Below are 13,013 nucleotides of genomic sequence, written 5' to 3'. Positions count from 1 at the left end.
GTTCTCCGAACTGTTTTGCCGGACTCGCAAATCGCATTCAATTTGCGACTTTTATCGGATACAAACAAATTTAATCGAGCCATATTTTTAATTGAAAGTTTTTTTTTATGCAAAAATCAACACGACGTCAAAAATATAATTTGTAGAATTTTTATCTGACTTATTTCATACATCTTAATTATGAAACTTTTTAATTTATGAATTATTATTATAAATATTGTTACACGAGTTAATATTATCCATTTTATAACATAAATTGCAAATTTCTTACAAAATATTTTTTTTTGTAACAGGTTGCGCGGCACAGCATGCATTGTTGGGCAAAACCAGAAGGCCTAGGACCGCCTTTACATCTCAGCAGCTTCTTGAATTGGAGAAGCAATTCCGACAAAATAAGTACCTCAGTAGACCGAAGAGGTTCGAGGTCGCGACGTCGCTGATGCTCACGGAAACGCAGGTAAATTGAGATAATGGTGTTGAATTGCGCATTACCTTTCTCGATATCCCAAATTCAATAACGGCCCCAAGTCCATGAATCACCTCTTGTACGATAAGTACCGCGATTAGCAATTTTTTTATTACTCACGTCTGAATAGGAAGAAGAAATTCGAATCGTGAATCACCTGTGCTGCGATAAAACGTACAATAAAATGGCTTTTATCCGATACCGTTCTTACTGCAGAAATTGCGAAGAGCACCAAATAGCGAAATGACGTATAGTTGATGTTAAGATTTTATTAGTTTGTTGCCGCTCAACATTATACTATCTATCAACAAAACTACACACAGAAAAATAAATGCTGTAAGCTATTTGAATTAAATAAATATTATTTGTTTCTTAAGTTCATATATTGCAAGTCTATCATAAGTTTATCATAAGAATTAAATGTTTTTAAAATATGTTTTGAATCTTAGTAATTTAATATTTCAATCAATTATAGGTACGTTTCGTTATTAATTCAGAGTACTAAAAATGCATAATATATTATATAACACAAACTATAGAGTTTCCGTGAATTCGAAGTGAATTTCGGAACTCAGCTTACATTAAATTAAAATAAAAATTTGGTTTGCTTATTATTCTAACTCTTCTTCGATAAACTTTTACATTCTTTGATAAAATATAAATACTTTTTTTCAGTATATGGTATATCATATTCCAGTACAACACTTTGCTCATAATTTTTATATGATTTATATAACGTGTGATAAATAAATTTTAATACAATATTGTGGAGAGAAAAAGATCGCCGATACCGACTACTTTATTTTTGGATTTCTTAAATAAAAATTAAAAATCAAACTTTGAAAAAACATAAATACAAATCAAAAAGTATCTTTGAAAGATATACCAGTTTAACCAAATAATTTTGAATGTTCTAATAATACAATTTTTCATAAAATAAACAAAAATAGTATCTGGCAAAAATGAACTTCAAAACCAACACAGTAGGCAACATTGTTATATTTTTCTTTTCTTTCCTAATATATGAATTTTATCTGTATAAAATACTTACAATTTAATGTATGTAAAACGTACTAGAAGCTTTTCACTTCGATATTTTTTGTTGATTTATAGTGTACAAATATACTTTATGCTGTTTCGTTAGACGCGACATGAAGCGCAATAATAATATATAAAGATTAAATTAGGTCACTAATTTAATAGACAGAATATATAAATACCGTGCCTTTTATTCTATTTTATACGGTTTTTACTATCTTACAGTCTGTCTTATTGATTTACTCAAGTTTAAAACTGTATTATGAAAAACATAAAAATGTGAAAGATGTAAATAAAACTGTCTTAGAACGCTATAAATATGTAAAATAATCTAACATTATCAATAATATATTTATTATTGTTTAAATCATACAATGTGCAAAAAAAATCGTGGATGGAAAATAAAAATTTTATTTTTACTTTTAAAGAACTTATTTTCAACAAATTTTATATAGATAAAAGCTATGGATTTTTGAATTATGGGTTTTTACTTCTTTAATTAAATAAGGAGATTATGTTTTTATCGATTTATTAATAAAGTTCAGTGTTCAGTTTTCGAGAAATAAAAGGGCGCCGCTTAGAATGACTTGTGTTGATACTAAAGTGACTGTCTTCTATATTTAAAATCATTATCAAGAAAATATATTTTTTGTAAAAGATAACTATTACCTAACAGAAGAAAAATAAATTGAGTAATCTCTTTTTTTAGTAGTAGAATTGATATTTTTCTGTGTGTGCTATGAGAAGACGTAAAAAGCTAAAAAAACCTAGACACTGTATTACACATAAAATCTATTTCCTCTCTCGAGAGATCGAAAGGTATCTTTGCATAATTACATATCCAATTGACATGGAATAGCTCGTGGAAATCGTTAAGAAATCGAATCGATAATTTTCCGGGGAGAGGCGCGGAGAGCAAAAGTTGGAGTCGAGTTGGCGTTAAGCTGGCGTCGAGAGTCGCCCGACGAGAAGTTGAGCGACGTCGACCGGTAAATAGCGCGAAAATGGAAATTCGCGAGGTCACAGGAGCGCGAGCACGGAAGGGGAAAAAGAAGACCCTCGAAAGAGAGAAAATCCCTTCGAATAATCCGGCCCGCCCTTCCTCCATCCAACGCCGTGTGCACGCGAATCCTCTCTCGCATAGTTCAACAACTTAAACATAACTCCGAAGCTTACGAGCCTTGACGGATCGCTCGGCAAACAGACGTGAAAGTCTGAGTTATGGCGGGCTCAGTCGCTGATTTGTTTCGATATTTTACCGATTCCGCCTCGCGCCTCGCCTCCACCTCGGCCTTCCCTCGTCCTTCGCCTTTCCCGGGCCTGTTACCCATTTCACGTCTGAGTTCCGGCGCTTGCAGAAACGCGATTACCGGCGATTTACCGTCCAAGCGCGAGCATCACGACGAAACGCGTCGCAACGCCCGACGAAGAACGCGTTTGTTTGAAAAGGGCGAAAGCTGTGTAGCTTCCAATAAATCTCTCTACATTACAATTTTTGTCATTATCAAGTCAAGCAATTCTTTAGAGAGATGGACACATATGGAAATACCACATATTTGTAAAAGTTATTAGCATTATGCCAAAATTACTATTATTATTTAACATAAAGATTTACAAAATATACAAGTTCGATTGTCTCTTATGAAATTAATTCTCTAGCTGTTAATATTGCATATTTGCAATATTTATTTTCCATATGTTTTTTTCATAAGAATGTACCAAATAGAACACAAAATTATAATATGATCAAGATGACATTGGTGAAAAATATTTTAAGAAAAATTATTAGGATATTTTAATGATGATTTTCTAATGAATTTTTAATGTGATAATAATTTTTTAGTTATTATATTTTTAAAAAGTCAAAAGTGTATCGAGTCATATCATACTGATTTTTTCTAAAATGACTTCGATTTGATGTTATTTGGATCTTATTATAATTTTAAATTCTATCTACGTATTAATAAATTTATTTATGCAGTTTAGTTATATTTAAAAAATGAAGTAAAACTCTATGTAGCATTGATAACTGAAACATAGTGTTTCTTATCATTAAAGAGGCTAAACATAAAAAAAGAAATAAAAAATTTCGAATTCTTCACAAGATATTTTTAGTAATAAATTTTTGTAACGACAATAAAACGATACAGCTTTAAAAAGGCTAAGTACATTTTTCATTATGCATTTTTTGGTATTTTTTGCACAGTTGTTTATCTTCTATTGTTAAAATCAAGAAATATGTTATGACTAAAATTTAATTTATTATTTACTAGATGCAGACGTTAATATGAACGTTCCTTACTTTGACAATAAATAATTCAATGAGTTGATTAGACCGCCGAAATGAGTTGATTAGATGAGAATGGTTGGTTTGTGTTAAAATAATAAATGATTCACACAAAAGTCAAAAATAACAAAATATTAACGAAAGGAAATAACGTTAAATTTGATTCTTCAACAGTGTTGAATTGGATTATCAAATCAATTCGACGTTTAATTTGCGACGTCACATTGCGACAATTTTTCTGTTCGAAAATAAGTTTGGTTATTACCAGTAAAAATAATGCAGTTGGCAGATATACAATCTCTTTGTTGGCAGAAGCAAAAATTATTGGCGTTGCGTTTTGTTTCTTCCACCAGTAAAACCAGTGGACGATTTCAAATAGTTTGAAACGTCATAAAGATTGTCAGGTTTAAAATTGTGGACATTTCAACGTTAGAGCAATCTTGTAGTAACATTGCAGAAATCTTTTGTAACTTCCATACAATATTACAATGTTTCAATGTAAGGTTTATGCAATGTTTGTTTAATCTTTGTTTAATACTGGGTTATAATTCTGACATTCACTTTTTATAACAAATGTTATATTAATAATTAACATTATTAATATTATTAAAATATAGATTTTTCAATTTTAAACTCTTTCTCTCCTTTTTTTTCTTTTCATCTTCATCTTTTTTCCGTATTTAAAAACTCCCTTCTCCTTTCATTTTTCATTATTTAATTTTTTTTCTTTTTTATATCCAACATTTTATAATATCTATCCGTCTATTACGTGTGATTTTTTCTGAAAGACAGGAAAAAAAATAATATTTTGTTAAATACATTTTTATTTTTATTTCAAAATTGCAAAATATTACACCTAATCCAGCGGTTATTAAAAATGTATTGATTTATTATTTAACTTTTAATTGTTTAATTACCCAACCCCGCAAATGAGAGTTTGTAATGCTGAACGCTCCACATTACCTGAGGCGCACATGCACGCCGTTTCTGTTAATGCCCCATTTAGGTTGTTGCGCGTTGCATTGACTGCGCGCGGTCCCGTAAGATAGGCACCACGCCGCGCGCCGTGTGGGCCGCCTCCCCACTCTCCTCAATCGCTCGGTCATTCACTACTCGACGCGCACGTGCACGCTGTCGGCCGACGGGTTGTTGACCTCACAAGGTCTTATACCGTCTCGGCTGCTTCCCCACTCTCCTCGTAAAACTGGGGCCGCCGTGACTCGGCCGTTCGACCGTCTTCGCCGCCGCTAGCGCTACATTACTGGTGCTGCGCATTACAAACACTCGTAACTTATTTGCAGGATTAGGTAATTAAAAAATTAAAAGTTAAATAATAAAGTTAATAACTTTTAACAATTTAGTTTAAATTATTTAATTTTTAACTTTAACTAGTTATTTTTTAAATACATGAACTTTAATTTATTAACTTTTTACCTAAGTTAAAAATTTATTTGTATAAAAAAAGTTTATAAAAAAAATTTTTTTTTTAAAGAAAAAACAAAAAAAAGTAATAACCAAATCCATTTTTAAACAAATTAAATGACAACAATATTTCTCTGCTTGCTGAATTAATTAAAGTTAGACATTTGCAATTCAATTGTCACGAAATCGCGATAATAATAATCGTAATAGCATGCAAGGAGCTACATATCCATGATTAACTGCGAAAAGAATACCTTCGGCAATTAGCGCAATCGCAATTGAGATCGTATCGTAGATAGAATACTTTTGCCATGATTCACCTTCGTTCGGTTTTCCATGTACAAGATGTCGATTAATTTCGGCTCACGAGATAATTTACAGCGCGATTTATTTCTTCTCTTCCTTGCTCACTCGCTTGCTCGCTCTCTATCGCTCGTCGGTTTATCGGCGATATAACAAATATTTATTTTCGCGGGCTTCGCTTTTTTCTCCCCACTTTCAATCCATTTTTTTGACTAACTCGCTTACACCTACAATTCGAACCTTCTCGCACCCGCCTTTTCTCTCTCTTCCCTCAAATTTAACCCCTCGTGCTTGTTTACCTCGCGCTCCGAATTATTTGTTAACGCGACACGAGTGATTTACGTAAGTCCCTGTCGTAGCGTTTCGTCTATCAAATCGTCCAGTTGATCGGAAAGCAATGGCATCTGTTGTATTTTTCGTAGTGTACAACCCTATATTTCAAGAAGAATAAATATTTTCATTGCAAACACTTTTAATCTTTACAAAGACTATTATAATGTTTAATTAATTTTTTTTTATGAAGCTCTGTATTACGTTTCTAAGATATCAATTCATAAATATTTTCAAAATGTTCCATGGAATTCTTGTTCCAAAGAATTTTGTACGTGGCAAAATTGTAATCCTAATTAGAATTAGATTAGAAAACAAATCATCACAATGATTGCGGCAAATTATATTAACGCTGATGCATGATTTTATTATGGCGCGATTAGAATTTTAATTAGAATTATAATTTTGTCACATATAAAATCCTTCGGGTAGCGAGAATTCGGCAGAACATTCACAGATTCTCCCATTCGTATTCGTATGAGAAAGCTGCGCTCCTACACGGAGGGTAAAGATATAATACGGTTGGTGTGTCTGGAGGGGATTGGCCCGAGCGCATGATATGTTGTCCGAAAGATTTACATCGTTTTCTTACGATTGGGGAGGAAAAATCGAGTCCCTGTATCTGTCTACCTGATTTACGGCGTCTCGCGGGGTGGCTCACGTGATGTTACCCGCGCTTATAGAGTACGCATTCGCCAAATTAAATCGGGCGCGGATCGATGACAGTCGCACCGGCAACTCGTCAGTTCTTATAATTAGCTCCTTTGCTATTATCGACTCAAAGACGAAATTAAACTGGAACATCTTTTAACTCGCAAATTTACGAATGAGTTTCTATCGTTTAATTTCTGAAGCATGGAAGATTCCAAGTATCATGAGTCGTTATTGCAATGACACAGCAAATTAAACGTTGAATCAATTTGGTAAAAATCCAAAGGAAAACAACCATACGGAAATCTCACTATTTAGTTTTGATTTTAATATTTATTATGCAGACTGGTTGACATAGTTTTGTAAGATAAAAGATAAATGATTGTTCATGACGGAATAATTTAATGCATTAAACATTTGCAATACTATAAATGCTAGAAAGCATTTCTATTTTTCATGCATTTATTATGACATAATATTAAAATAAATAAAATTAACAGTTTTTAATGTTTTTTATTTCACGTTTTAAATAATATTAGGGGAGTGTTACTAAATATCACTCAAGTTATTTTTTATTATATTTCGCATTTGGTGCTGTTTTGTAAATCAAAGTTTGAAATTGAAACTTGATATTTTAGGTATCTATTATTATCTATTAAACTTTTCAGTAATAATAATTAGTTTGTTATAAGCTTTTCTGTAATATTCCACGTTTGAAAGTGAGAATTGGTCGCCTAAAATGTATCTGTGATCTCGTGTCGTCTTCAAAAATATCGAATTTATGATTAAAGTAATTAAAAATATTAAGAATTACTAACGATATTATTATAAATTTATTAAAGAAGCAACTAAAGATTTAATAATTAATTATTAATTAATAAATAACAAAAGGATAAGGACATCGAACTAAAACTGGCTTGAATTTATTTTTGTAATTAACATATTTTTATTTAATTATTATTTTTACTATTATTCATCAATCTTACATTAGTATTATTGTATTGTATTAAAACTTTATGGTGGTACAAGATAAGAAACTTGATAGAGTTTATAAAAATATTGATTTAAACAAATTTAAATTAAGACACTGGCTATAGCCATTGTAACGTGTAAATGTATATATGTAAATTTACATAGAAGAAATGTGTATACACTGGTCAAAAACTGATCAGATTTTAGTGCTTAATAACATTTCTTCTATGTGAATTTACATATATACATTTACACGTTTCCTCAAATTGTACGTTGCATGTTTGCTGGACTTTAAACACAGATGTTAACTAGAACCAGGAATGTGATATTATGTTAATCAATTTAATTATTTCTACCATAAGCATCTCTGCAATCTCGCTTTATTCCGAAAACTGTAAAAGTGTTGATTTAAATTTTGCAACAATTGTGTATATGAAATAGATATAAAATATTCTTTAATATCTTTTTTCTCTTTTATGAAGATATAACAATATTCAAAATAAAATTGCACAACTATGTTATTATCAGCTATATAACTTGATAAAATATTTACATCAGCTGTACCTGATTTTTTAAAATGTTAATAGTATGCACAAAACAACATGAAACTTGTTAAATTTTTTTCTATATTACTTATTTTTTATTTACTTTTTGTTTTTGTCACTAAATATTGCTTATATAAAATAAAAATGTAAAATTGAAGAGATACGTTTTAAGAGATCTGTATGCATTCAGTAATTCTATATTACACACATCTTATCATATCGCACATACTTGTAATATACATTCGATAATAAATTTGAACGGAAGCGATACATTCTTTTTTTACGAATATAGTATTTCGTAATTATCCAAAATTAAATGCGAGATAAATGTAATATTTCAATGCCAAAATATTTTATCAAATATCACACGCAGTGATCCCCGAAATTGCTTATCGCTACGTATGTAATTCTTTTAATCTTTATTTGCATCAGGAAATCCTCATAATAAATATTCCAGATAAAGTCACGCGTATCGATACGCTGCGAATAATTACACGATACATTTTCGTTACAGGTAAAGATCTGGTTTCAAAATCGCCGAATGAAGTGGAAGCGTAGTAAGAAGGCACAGCAGGAGGCTCGTGCAAGTGGAAAGGTGGAGGAAGCCGGAAGCGCGAGGAGCGCTGAGAGGGATACTGGAAGTGACGTCAGCGTAAACGCACCCGGTACACCAGAGGAATCTAGAGGAACACTTCAGGAAAGTCAGAGGACTGGAACGGATCTTCAGGAACCTTTGTATCGGCCTTATGTGGTCTAAAACACCGTGAAGGCATTTAATTGGGGAACCGTTTTTATAAATTTCTGTTTATTATTAAGGCTCCTGTTTATTTATTGCAGCCATCTTGGATTGATAACGTTAGAAGCGAGGAAAATTCTTGAAAATTCTTGCAGCGTATATTAAAATAAAATTTTAAAAATTTAATAAAGTATTAGTTTAAACATAAAAACTTCCCAGCAAATACCAAGTTACAGTTATATAAATGTTAGTTGTAATTTCTCATTCAGTAATGTAACTATTATAACAAGTGTCTTATATAACAATTACATTATTTAAGGAGAAATTGAAACTAACATTTATATATAACTATAAGACAGTCTTTATTGAGTTATAAGTTTTTACTCAACAATGTAACTGTTATATAACGCCCTAGTTATATAACAGTTATATATATTACAATTATATTGTTGAATGAGAAATTATAATTAGCTGTTTTATATATATCTGTAACATAGTATTTATTGTATTAGAATGAAAACTAAATAACATTGTACGTTGCAAGGATAATTTAATCTTTTAATGTATCATTTTTCACATATTCATTGATATATGTATATTTACATATATATATATATATATATATATATATATATATATATATATATATATGTCTGTATATTTTATTGATATATGAATCTTTTTTCTCATTATTTTAAATTAAGTCGCTACTGTCAACGCAGATTTAGCAATCAAGTCAGCAGGAGCCTTAAAACATGAATTTCTACTAAAAACAGTCGATCTCTCATGCATATAAGGTGTCTGAAAATTATTGGACACAAAACGCTCATTGAGAGATAAGGCAAATTAATTGTAGATCTTAATAAATTAATTTCTCGTTAACTATTGTGAAAATCGCAAAATGGTATAAATTCAAATGGTACTCTTTTGCTCAGTTTAATTCGTTCTACTTATCCTCTAGCGTTGTGTCAATAATTATTAAACACCTGTATATCTCTCACCTCTATAATTTGTTATATCAGAATTATGATGTAAATAAGTGCGAATGAGACGATATTCACGAACATGATCATTAACGATATCCCATTTGTTACGGTTATTAGATACAGGAGCGTCTCTTAGAGAAGAGTCTTGTTCAAACTTGCGGGATATTGATTTTATAATCGAATAATCTTTTTATTGGCTGCCGGAGAGAAGGCGGACAATAAATCATGTTTTATTTGAGCATAACGACTGGAAGATCTACATGCCGTGATCGTGCAATTTAACAATACATGTGACATGAAAGATCTATGAAGCCTCGAGACAGATACCATTTAATCTAAATTCATCGTGTATATAGACATCCTAGAGACTATTTATTCTGTGTTCGCTCGGCTTGTAAGATAGAAAAGATGCCAGGCAGACGCTGAAATCGCGTTGTTAATATAAACGGTGTAAAGAACAAAACAGGATGATAGCATCGTTCCTGTTCAGAGGGTACAGGCGTTACTCGGGTAATTGTCCCGTACGAGTACGCATGCGAGCAAGGAGCATGTATTTATCGCATACGATGTGAGTGTAAATATTATCCGCTTAGGTTCTAAGTTAGTGAATGCGATGCAGATACACGGTATTATAATATCGCGAGAAGTTCCTAAATAAATTATGAAATCGAGCAAACTCGCTGCGTCCTTCTTTCCCCACGAATATCATTTTCTCCTAATAGGCGTTTACTTTTAATGCATTATGAATTTAGGTAGATTTATTTGTTTCAGCAGATGTAGATGTATCATTTATTTTAAAAAATACATTCGATCTCGAAATATTATTACTCGTCCTAGAATTATATAATTTCTATTAGAAATTTTGTTTTTTGTTTTTTTTCAGAAACAGCTTTTTTGACGATAGTTGGTTGATTAAATTATTATAAAATTAAATTTTTTTTTCTCTGTTATGTTTTATTTTTATTGTATTTTCGGATAATTATAATTATCTAGAAATATGTATATCTGTTCTTTTAAAATTCATTATTTAATTTGACATACATTTACCCAAAAATGATTATAAAACAATTTATTTTAATGTTATACATAAAATTATAATAATTTTCTCTTACTTTTGCGATAAAAGTCAACTAAACTGCTAAATCAATCGAAAGATCCGTCACGACCACAATATCAGATTTTATTTTGCATTTCGAACAATAAATGTTCAGATCTGCTCGTATTCAGCCGCATATGCGAGGGAGCCGGGTCTCATGTTATTTGCATGATGGCCGCTGATTGGTATATGGCTTGTAAATGAGAAGCTTCATCCCCCGGTTACCCCGGCGGATAACCACCCCCAAACGGGCCTGACTGGTAGATACTCGATGGAGAACCGAATGGCGTGTTTCGAAAGGCACCCGAAGGAGTAGCGCCGCGCCGCGCCATCAGTATTTATGACATGCTAATCCCCAGTTACGAATTCCGCGACATTCCGCGGGATCCGACAGCGAAGAGTCGCTCATTCGGAAAACGTCATCACTCGGCGAAACGGCGCAAGAAGGAGGTAAAGTTGTATTTGACGAATGCGGATCGATGTCACTACTTGCTGCGTTCCCCGCGCTGCCATTCCCTTTTTCCGAGCTCGAAAGCTATCGCGCAAAAATCGAAGGCATTGGACGCATTGATGAATTGAGAGATTCAGTGAAAAAAAGATATGAAAGAAAAAAAGAAACAAAAAAAATAACACGAATAATGTACACTCAGAAAAAAAGTTTGTTGAAAAACTAAAATGTTTAATCCGTTATGTTCAACTAAACATTGGATTGAGATGTTGTTTATAGTTGCACGAAAAAAGGTATAGTCCATTCACATCAACTATTAAAAATGTTTAACCAAGAATTAACTAAACCGACTAAATATTTGATTAATTGCATTGAACTAAATATTTTAGTTCTTCGGTAAATTCTTTTTCAGTGTATACATACATAATTTTATTATTGCTTAATATATTATAATATATAATATATAAAACAATAATTAAGTTAATTATTATTGAAAGAAAAAAAATATATATTGATACAAAAAACAATTTTAATGCAAGATGTAAAAATTTAGCTAGATGTACATCAGAAAATAATTGTATGTTAGGCCATCAAAATCATTAAGTAAGCCACCCAAACATGATAATGTCGCTGCAAACAATTTTGACATTCTGCCAATCAAATTAAACATCCTATACAATATTTTAAATCGTTCAACATAATTATTTTCAGATCTGTATTTCAGCAAAATTGTTCTTTCCGTGTATATATAAAGTTTCCGTTTTATAGAAGTCTGAAGTAATCTTCAAAGCATTTTTATTCACAAATTGAAGAAATCATGAGGTAAATTTGATCATCAAATATTATCAAGACTGTACCATGAATGTTCTTCTGTGTTCGAGTTTCCTCGCTTATACGTATATTTTCCTCTTAATTTGGCTGTCGCGCAGATTCGTCAGTCGATTCCTCGTTCCTATTACTGATTCGATTGTCAAGTTCTTTCTCATCCTCGTTTGTCATATACTATTTCAATTTTTCGTCTTCCTCTTTCACTGGTGAAAAATCCGTGGCGGGAGCAGCTCGAGCGAGTTTTGCCGGGCGTGATTATTTGCGAGGAAAAATCCGGGATTGCTCGGACGGGCGGGCAGGACGATCTCGAGAACGTTCTGGCATGGCGCCACATCTCCGTTTACGCCATGGCGCGGTGTGGCGGAAAAAGGAAATGGCCGTAAAGTTTTTTTCGAGGAATATGCCGCCGACCCGAGACAGCACGAAGGCGCGTTAACGTGACGCTCAGAGAATTAGCATAACGGCCAATCTCGTTTCGCCTTCTCCGCGTGTTTCCTTCTTCCGGCACGCGGGGATTTATTCGTACGTACCCCGCGATTGTTCGCGCGAGCCGAGATTTATAAGTAAAAAAGGCATTTCGCGTGCACCCAATATTTTATGTCGGTCCCAATTGGAGATAATTCGATGTACTGTAACACTTTTGCGTATCAGTGATTTTGCAATATCTTAAATTGATGAAACTCTGTTAAGCTCAATGTTACAACACCGTACAGAATTTGCTGCAATATTATTGCAATGTTGTAGCAACGTTGTAACGTTGCAGAAATATTGCAACAGTATTTCTGCAAGCTTCTGTGCTGTTTAGGAAATTATTAATTTATTTTTAACTTAAAAAATTGATTTATTCTTCTTCTGTAACTTGTATGCAAAAATTGCAAAATGTTTATGATTAACTGAAAGGCATC

General features: G+C 32.1%; 1 protein-coding gene across 1 annotated transcript in view; it reads left to right on the top strand.

Annotated features, from left to right (window-relative positions):
• The window catches only part of LOC105202178 (homeobox protein Nkx-6.1), a 34,497-nt gene extending 25,412 nt beyond the window's left edge, over positions 1-9,085 (top strand). Inside the window, exons 2-3 of the mRNA XM_026138200.2 lie at positions 294-457; positions 8,529-9,085. Of these exons, the coding sequence (XP_025993985.1) occupies positions 294-457; positions 8,529-8,771 (407 nt within the window). The 3' untranslated portion in view covers positions 8,772-9,085. The remainder of the gene's footprint in view (positions 1-293; positions 458-8,528) is intronic.
• Positions 9,086-13,013: the final 3,928 nt, after the last annotated feature.

The sequence above is a fragment of the Solenopsis invicta genome, chromosome 9, assembly GCF_016802725.1.
Source record: "Solenopsis invicta isolate M01_SB chromosome 9, UNIL_Sinv_3.0, whole genome shotgun sequence".
Lineage (NCBI taxonomy): Eukaryota > Metazoa > Arthropoda > Insecta > Hymenoptera > Formicidae > Solenopsis > Solenopsis invicta.
Note: the sequence above shows the minus strand (reverse complement) of the source record. Positions and strands in the feature narration are given on the sequence as shown.